At 40.9% G+C, this 9,733-nt stretch overlaps 1 protein-coding gene across 1 annotated transcript; it reads right to left on the bottom strand.

Moving 5' to 3' along the window:
- Positions 1-8,980: 8,980 nt before the first annotated feature.
- On the bottom strand, positions 8,981-9,355 carry ETH_00011650 (uncharacterized protein; the record flags this gene model as incomplete). The annotated part of the gene is made up of 1 exon (XM_013376551.1): positions 8,981-9,355. One exon carries the CDS (start codon positions 9,353-9,355, stop codon positions 8,981-8,983), a length of 375 nt encoding a protein of 124 aa, XP_013232005.1.
- Positions 9,356-9,733: the final 378 nt, after the last annotated feature.

Below are 9,733 nucleotides of genomic sequence, written 5' to 3' on the forward strand. Positions count from 1 at the left end.
ATTAATATATTTAATTAAAGTAATAAAAGAAAAATCAAAAAATTTAAAATAAATATATTTTATAATAATATATTTTTTATTAATATAAATATATTCATTATTAAATAATTTTAATGGGAATATAATATTTAATTTATTCAAATTAAAAAATTTCATATTTTATTTATTTTAATAATAGATATAAAAAATTATATTAATTTTCGGAATAATAGGATTTGAACCTATGACCTTCTATTCCCAAAACAGAAGCGCTACCTGACTACGCCATATTCCGCTATATAATAATATATATGCTCTTAAAGGAATTTGAATCCTCGTTTTCTTCCTGAAAAAAAGATGTCCTAACCTATTAGACGATAAGAGCTTTATTATAATTATTATTATAAGGGTTGTTAGCTTAATGGTAGAGTACTCGGCTTTTAACCGAAAGGTTCTGGGTTCAATTCCCAGACAACCCATGCATGTAGATGTATAATTAAATACGGAAATAACGGGATTCGAACCCGCATCTTCACCGCGACAGGGTGTTATTTTAACCTATATAAAACTATATTTCCTTAAATATTATTTATTAATATAATAATATAAGAGAGAAAGGGATTCGAACCCTTGAATATATATATAAATATATGTCAAATTAGCAATTTGATACTTTAAACCTCTCAGTCATCTCTCCTCCTTATTTATTATTTTTTAATATGAATTGAATCAGATTTGAACTGATGAAGATTTTTAATAATCGACGGAGTTACAGTCCGCTCCTATAGACCGCTCAGGCATCAATTCTTTTAAACTTAAATTTATACCTGAAAAGATTTGAACTTTTGAAAAAAAATGGATTATGAGCCCACCGCTTTTGACCACTCAGCCACAGGTACAAAATTCATTTAAAAATAATAATAAAATAAGGATGAAGGGACTTGAACCCTTAAAGTTTAATAAAAAACTTACGGATTTTAAGTCCGTTGTGTTTACCAAATTTCACCACATCCTCATATTCTTTATAAATAAAAATAATATATATATTTTTTAAAAGATAGTACTCAGAGTTGAACTGAGATAAAAAGATTTGCAATCTTTTGCTATACCTTTAAGCAATACTATCTATATAATTATAATTTTTAAGGGTAAATGACGGGAATTGAACCCGCTTTAAATAAATCCACAATTTATTGTCTATACCAATTGACCTCATTTACCTTTTTATTTTTTAATAAGAATAATATTTCATTATCAATATATTATTATAATTATTATTATTATATATATTTAATATTGAATAAATAATACTAATTAATGTATTTTTACAAATATATATAGTATCATATATATTAGAATTTTTTATATATTTTTTATATAAATTTTTTTTACATAATTTAAAAATATAATAAGATTTAGGAGATAAAGTAATTATATCTCCTTTTTTTAATAAAAAACTAGGAATTTTAATTAATTTAAAATTAACAAAAAAATAACCATGAATAATTAATTGTTTTGCTTGTGCAATAGTAATAGAATATCCTAAATTAAAAATTGTATTATCTAAACGTATTTCAATAATATTAATTAAATTAAATTTTTTATAATTATATTTGTGCATAAATAAAATATATTTTTTAATTATTTTTTCAGATAATGAAAAAGTAAATTTTAATTTTTGTTTTTCAAATAACTCTAATAAATAAAAAGATAAAATCATTTTATTATTATATTTATTTGTATTTAAAATAAAATATTTAGTAGAAAATTCAGGTTGCATATGTATATTTAATCGTTTTAATTTTTTTAATTTAGGCCCTAAATAACGTAACATTTTAAAATTTTTTATATAATATTTATTATTTTTATATTTTAATTATAAAACTGATAAAGGGAATTGAACCCCCAACCTTCTGATTACAAATCAGCGGCTCTACCTTTGAGCTATACCAGCAAAATATATTTTTTTCGAACTTTTAGTCAAAAAATGCTAAAATTATTACTAATTGTATACACTTTTTCTTTTTATCAAATTATCTTTTTGTTTTCTTATTCTATTTATTTAGTTAGATAAGAACATTTATCTTAAAGTATTTTTCTCACTTATATGTTGTCAGTGATTAATATTTATTTAAACTTGGCTACTTAGCGATTATTTTTAGTAAAATAACTAATACACCATAGGTTTAATCTCTTTGGTCCTCTCGTACTAAAAGAAAAACTCTTCAATGTTCTTATGTATACACCGGATATGGACCGAACTGTCTCACGACGTTCTGAACCCAGCTCACGTGCCGCTTTAATGGGCGAACAGACCAACCCTTGAGACCTACTTCAGCCTCAGGATGCGACGAGCCGACATCGAGGTGCCAACCCTCCCCGTCAATAGGAACTTTCGGGGGAGATCAGCCTGTTATCCCTAGAGTAACTTTTATTCGTTAAGCGACAGCCTTTCCACAAAGAACTATCGGATCATTAAGACCGACTTTCGTCCTTGCTCGAGTAGTAACTCTTACAATCAAGCCTTTTTATCCCTTTATAGATTTAATTTTAAAGTAAATATTTAAATTAAAAAAAGACCTTTGTACACCTCCGTTGCCTTTTAGGAGGCTACCGCCCCAGTCAAACTACCTTTTTAAAATTTTTTTATAATTGGTTAACAATATTATAATAAAAAAATAAAATAAATAAGAGTGGTATTTCAAGATAAATAAAATAATTATTTCCCACTTATTCTACACAAATATATTTTATTTTTAATTTCAAAATATAGTAAAGCTTCATAGGGTCTTTCTGTCCAGGTGTAAATAGTCCGTATCTTCACAGACATTTCTATTTCGCCGAATCTTTTTCCAAGACAGCATCCAAGTCGTTACACCTTTCGTGCAGGTCGGAACTTACCCGACAAGGAATTTCGCTACCTTTGGACCGTTATAGTTACAGCCGCCGTTTACTGGAGCTTATAAAAATATTATAATTATCAATATTTTTTTTAACTTACCAGCACTGGGCAGGTGTCAGCCCCCTTACATTGTAATTACACTTAGCGGAGACTTGTGTTTTTGATAAACAGTCGCTTGGATCTCTTTATTGCAGTCCTTTGGACATCCTTTTTCCCGAAGTTACAGGATTATTTTGCCGAGTTCCTTAGAAAAAGTTATTTCGTACTCCTTAGTATATTTATACTTGCTTACTTGTGTCAGTTTTAGTACGGGTGATAATATATTTTAACATATACATTTTTCCAGCTATATATTTTTATTTATATATTAAAAACTATATTATAAAAATATAATAAAAATTATAGGTCACTATTTGTTATATATATTTACAGTAAAGGAAGTTTAACCTTATTACCCATCAATTACATATTTAATCTAATTTTAGGCCCCGACTTTATCTACGTGGTATATCCTTTCGTAGAAAACTTTTAAGCTTTCGGAGTATTAGATTTTACTAATATTTATGCTACTTAAGCTGACATTTTCACTTCTATTTTTTCCATAAAAATTTACATTTTTACTTCTTAAATATAGAACGCTCCTCTATCGATTTAAATATAAATCTCATAGTTTCGGTAAAGTATTTTTTTACCATTTTCAGTACATAATTTCTAATTTAGCGAGCTATTACGCACTCTTTAAAGGATAGCTGCTTCTAAGCTAACCTCCTAAATATAAATGAAATTAAATTTCTTTTTATTTTTAATACTTTTTAAAACCTTAACTTATGATGTAGGTTGTTTCCTTTTAGACAATTGAGATTTTCCCCAATAGTCTCACTTATTACTTTTTAATATAATAGGTATTATTAGTTTATATATAATTTTTATAATATAAATATAATAAATATTAAATATAGTGCTTTACCACCTTAATTATATATTAAGTAACAGCTGCGCCTCAACGCATTTCGAGGAGAACCAGCTAGCTCCGAATTCGATAAGCATTTCACCGCTAATCTCATCTCTTCTGATGATTTTGCAATATCAACCAGTTCGAACCTCTATATAGACTTATCTATATTTCATTCTGGACAAGATTAATTCATCCGGGTTCGGGTTCTTAATTATAAGCAATTGTTATTATATTATAATAACTCGCGTTAACTCTGGCTTCAATTAAATAAAATTAACCAAATGCTTAAAATAATTAAGACTCGTCAGCTCCTTCTTCAACAGGCATATAGTTAGATTCTTTAATCCCAGGCAAGGACTACTGTGTGCGGATGGATGGGCCAGGCGTTGCAGAGAGATGCGTCTTTGAGAGCTTCCGATTGTCCTAAACTAAGTGTCTGTAATATTCAAACCTTTGTGCTACTTTTGTGTGGTGTAGTAGAGATGATTCATGTAGTCGCTGAACTAGGCTTGGTGTGTGATGTCTTAGAATATCCAGAGCTGCCTCACAGGTCATGTTGATATTTAAAGCCGTAAAAGTACCGGAAAAGCCCTCACCAAAGATGCTCGCAGAGACAGCACCCAGCAGATGCCCTTTGAACTAGCAATCAGAACACCTGAGGGCCGAGCTTTAAGAAACGCTGAGGTGTTCAGGAGAGAGGACACCTCCATAACCTGCTTCTGGGGGATGTTACATTGCAGATAAGCAGAACCAGGTTATTGCCATCGAGCACTTGACCGCCTGAGAGGAAACGTTGAGCGGGTCTTGTGGGCGAATTTATTTGGAGACGGCATTTCCGGCTCAATAGAAATCCCTGAAACGCGAGAATAGGAGCTTCACGATGACTTTTTCCGGGAGACTTCTGGATATCTCCTTCACCGATACGGTGCGAGATTCACTATGATGGTGGTACGAGCGTATAAACTGCAGAAGGGATGTGGTATACTGCACTGTATATACCTAGAGCGCGTCAGAAATATGAACAACTGAGAACTGGTAAAACAGTGGTTACCTAGTCAGTTCTGTTTTCTGTCACAAACGAAGATGTTGAGAAAACTAGATAGAATCGAGTGGAAGGAAGATTAGGAAGGTTATACAACACTATTCGCAGCCACAGTAAAGTTTGGTATCACTAGAAGAAAGGATGACGTGTCAAGCCGCTTTTCTGCAAAACACTGGGACTTCGGACTTGAGCATATCACTAGAAGGAGATGACAGTCAAGCTGCCATCATAGAAGGAAGGAGCGGAAGACTCGGTCTGCACGAGCGGGCCCTGGCTAGCCATAACCATTAGAGTAAACGCGGTTCGGTGAGACATTTAGGCAGGCAGCAGAGCAAACAAGAACTACTGTTGAAGAGAAGAACAAGACATGGGGGCGTGATGACAGTAGTGATGGAGAAGCATTCGCCTGCTATGAGTGCAAAGTGGAGCACCACCAGAAGCTTTCTTGTCTTTAAAGAAAGGCACGGGCTAACACAATGGCGGAAACGTGCAAGATGTGAGAAGGGGATGGCTAATATACTTGGGACTGCCCTGCGTCGGTAGACCATGGGCGAAGTCATGTGATAATGTAAGGTTCCTAACGCTTACTTGTGCGGAGAGTCGAACTAAGCTTTTACAGATGACACAAATGCACCAAGTGACAGGGACACTGAGAGGAACCTATGCGGAGTGGCAAGGGCAAGAGGCCCCACCACCATGGTAGCCTTTTCTAGCTGGAGAAAGCAGAAGCAGATGCTACGGACTTACAAAGATCAGCAGGGTGAGGATTGGGAACAGCCTCCCAAACCAGCAGCAAAGAAACGCAGTCGGGCGTCAGAAAAGTGCTCAGATAATCGAGGGAAGCGCAAACATAGACTATGAGTAGCGGTGGTGTCGCAATATGCTGAGTAGAGACCCGGCCACTGAGTGCCGGATCTGCAGTGCAGCACGGACTCACCGCAGTTGTCCGGCTTACGGTGTTTGCTGTAATGAAGGCCTCTTCGATACTGAAGCCGCGCGCATTGCAGGTTTGTCAGTCCACTGGCTGTAGGCTAACAAAAACTCAGGGTGAGAAGAGTCCCTCATGAGCCCTTGCTCACTGTCGTTAATGGTGAAAGCTTCGATATTGACAGTGCAGTTGTAGCTATCCTCTATAGGTCACCAGCAAGCCCCATTGTATTGCCTGCGCACTACACTCCTTCCCACAGGGCCAAGGAGGCAAGAACGCTGAGTGGGGCATTTTCAAGAAAAGTGGATTTGGAAAACTGAAGGAGAAAACTACATTTAATGGTATACATAGAGATGCATCGAAGGCAGAAGGCTTACATAGGCCCTACTCGTGGGGCAAGTAGCAGCGTAGTCGGCAGCAGGAGGCGCTGTGCACTACATTTGGGGGCTGCTCCGGGACTGAAATTTTGTTCCTTTTCGGACCTGAGAGTAGGAATACTTTGTTTTAATGATTCAGACCCAGATATCTTAGCTCGGTAAAAGATGCATCTCCGCAACGGATGCGTTATCGGCCCCACATAACAGGAGACTTCTACAATCAGTAAGTAAAATGCCCAGCGGGACACCGGCCCATCATCGTCATGCTACTCCAAAACCCACCGTGGCAGAATGGCAGCATGGGCACAAGGAGGCTCCCCGACAGGTGGTACCTATGACCAATGTTAATGCAAGGGGACAGTCCGTACGTCACGCGGGACCAATTCCAATCCGCTGTGAGCGTGATAAGAACTGTTATAGGGGAGACCGGCGAATCCGGCGCAACGTTTCCCATACTACCAGAAGACGGCAGCATTATGCAGGCCTTTCTGCTGCACATCGAGCGCCGGTACATCCAGATGGGATTGGAGCCGCGCGAGTGGGGAAATGCACTTATTGCCCACCTTGTGGGCCCGGCTCTAACATATTGGATGCACCTACGGCGAACTATCGACCTAAGCAACTGGGCGAAGGTACAGCGCAGGCTTTTGGGGCGGTTCGACAAAACAATGTCGCAGAGTCAACTATCAACGGAGTTGGCTAGTGTACGATGAAGTGGTAACCCTAAGGAATCCACGGACCAGTTTGCGGCTGTAGCGGAGCGTGGTTTGGGGGTCGCCCCCAACGAATTCGCTGACTATTACTGCACCGGGCTACCAACAGGCCTCCATCTTCTCATAACAAACAACGGGCAGGTCAAGTATTCCTCTTGGGAACAGGCGGCGACAGCGGCAGAGCGGCTCTACGAGCCTAAGCAGACCGTGCTAGATCTACGTGAAAGAGCCAGTAGAGCCATCAGAGCTGCTATCGAGGGAAATGGACCCCGTCCGAACCAGACCCATTTTTGTTCTCCTAGAGGAAACCCCGGGAACTGCTATGAGTGTCAGGGTCGCAGGCACCCGGGACGCGTTTGTCCCAGCAAGGGAGAACGTACCGAGCGTCCAGGCGAGACCTCCAAGAAGTGTGGATGTGTGGGACACTATGCTCGAGACTCTCCTACACACGACCGAGGCCGTACCGAGCCGGAAAATAGGAGCAGTTGGCAACCTAACCGTCCCAGCACTGAGAAGACGGAACGTTTAAACAGCGTGGCCTAGGCGTGGTTGGAAACGAGCGTACTAGATCGCGAAGCCATGGCAAAGGGATGATGTGTGCGGTAGCGACAGGCCCGAATGCCATTCCAGTCTCCCTTAAGTGGGAAAACCAGCTCTTCAACACTGCGGAGGGAGCTAGTACGAGCGATAAGCAAGCGGAAAAGACTAAGCCGTTTTCGTAAACGCGGTGGGAGTCTGGGTCGACGCCAATCCTGAGTGAAAAGCCTCTGTGCGTAGAGACAGTTAGCAGCAGGAAATCTGCAAAGGTAACAAAAGAAGGCTACAGGCCAGACGCAACTGGGACTGTGCCACATTGGCGGCGGAAAACTTGCGCGAAAGAGCCTTACGACCAAGGGGGAGCATTGTGCTATGTGGGTGCGACGCCGGTAATTCGCCTTGAGCTCAGCAAGCCCATGCGAGACGCTCTTGGACACTGAGGCTTCGAAAAGTTTTGTTAGTCCTAAAACAGTCGAACGACTGCAGCTGAAGGTGCGGAGACTTCCAGAAGAGCATAGGTTCACCGTAGCTACAGGTGAACAATTATGCATTGATTGGGTTGTGACGGGGTTGATGATGTGGTGCGGACATACACGCTTTTCCAGGGACTTCTTAGCGGGGCTCGTTCCCTATGACTTACTCTTGGGTTTAGATTGGCTGAATGAACATAAGTTGACCTGGTGTTTCCAGTCCGACAAGCTCCGAACCTATGTGAATGGCCAGTGGTGCGAGTTACCGGTCGTTAGGACTGGTGAAGAAAAGCTGCAAGATGGCAATCCCACCGTAGTCCACCCAAGGACCCCTGCGGAGCAAGCATACGAGATATTGGCAAAGAAAGTGGCGGGTATGTGAACGGAGGAGGCCGCCATATTCCTACGCTCGCCACCTAAAAGGTATAAGTCCCATGCAAAGACTAAGGCGAAGGCAAATAATATATAATAAGAGCCGTGCTTCAGGTCCGTCTGGCCTGCGTCGCTGGCGGCGAACTTGACTCCCTTCCTATGCGGTCTCTTTGGCCACGCACCAAGGCAGAATCGTAGTCCAGGAATCGAAACTTCGGAGTGTCACATAGGTTTTGCGCGTTGATGCTATCCTTGGACTCCGCTGATCTGTTCAACTGTCGCAGCACACTGTTGGCTACACCATTATCTACCAACAGCTCCGTAACACGAGTTGCTCTACGCTCTACACACAGTCAAGCATTTCAATCTATTTATGTGCCCAAAACCACCCAAACAGAAAGCGGGCCCCATTGTAGTTCTCGCGGTACAGAAACAGAGGGTTCATTCCAGCAAGCAATCTCCTGTGCATGTCACAAACTTGCCAGCTGCCACCCCTCTCCTGCAACTGACAGCAGAGGCAAAAAAAAGATTCAAAGCTGTATATATATATATATATATATACGTAGAAGCACAGCTGGAAGGTCCTACTGGGACTTGGACCCAGGTCGGCGGATTCAGAGTCCGCAGTGCTAACCGCTACACCATAGAACCGCGACGTGGCCCCGCGCCTGACCTGCACTGCCAAGCCAGCGATCTCCTTCAGAGTCAAGGGCTGCGCTTCAGACGGTCTGAAACACAATCCTCCACAAGGTGGTCAATAAGTGCATTCCTCCACTCGCGCGGCTCCAATCCCATCTGGGTGTACCGGCGCTCGATGTGCAGCAGAAAGGCCTGCATAGTGCTGCCGTCTTCTGGTAGTATGGGAATTGTTGCGCCCGATTCCACGGTCCCGCCTATAACAGTTCTTATCACACTCATAGCGGACTGGAATTGGTCCCTCGTGACGAAGGGACTGCCCCCTGGCATAACATTGGTCATAGATATCACCTGCGGGGGCCCCTCCTTATGCCCATGCGGCCGCTCTGCGACTGTAGGCTTCGGAGTAGCATGGCGATGATGGGCTGGCTTCCCGCTCGGCATTTTGCTCACTGATATTCTAGAAGTCTCTTGTGGTGTAGGGCCGATAACGCGTCCGTTGCGGAGATGCATCCCTTACCGAGCGAAGATTTCCAGGCGTGAATTATTTAAACATATTATTTCTACTCCCAAGTCCGGAAAGAACAAAGATTTCAATCCCGGAACAGCCCCCAAATGTAGTGCACAGCGCCTACTGCTGCGACTACACTGCTACCTGCTCCCTCGAGCAGGGGCCTATGATCGGCACCTAACGTTGGTCCATTTCCTTGAAACAGTAGCCTATATATATCGAAATACAGTTATTCTTAGTTTCCCAAAATCTGTTATCGTCCAGTCCGCCCCACTCGGGGTCCTCGCCCCCTAGGCCCTGTGAGGAGGAGG

Source organism: Eimeria tenella, genomic scaffold (assembly GCF_000499545.2).
Source record: "Eimeria tenella Houghton genomic scaffold, Eth_scaff37, whole genome shotgun sequence".
NCBI lineage: Eukaryota > Apicomplexa > Conoidasida > Eucoccidiorida > Eimeriidae > Eimeria > Eimeria tenella.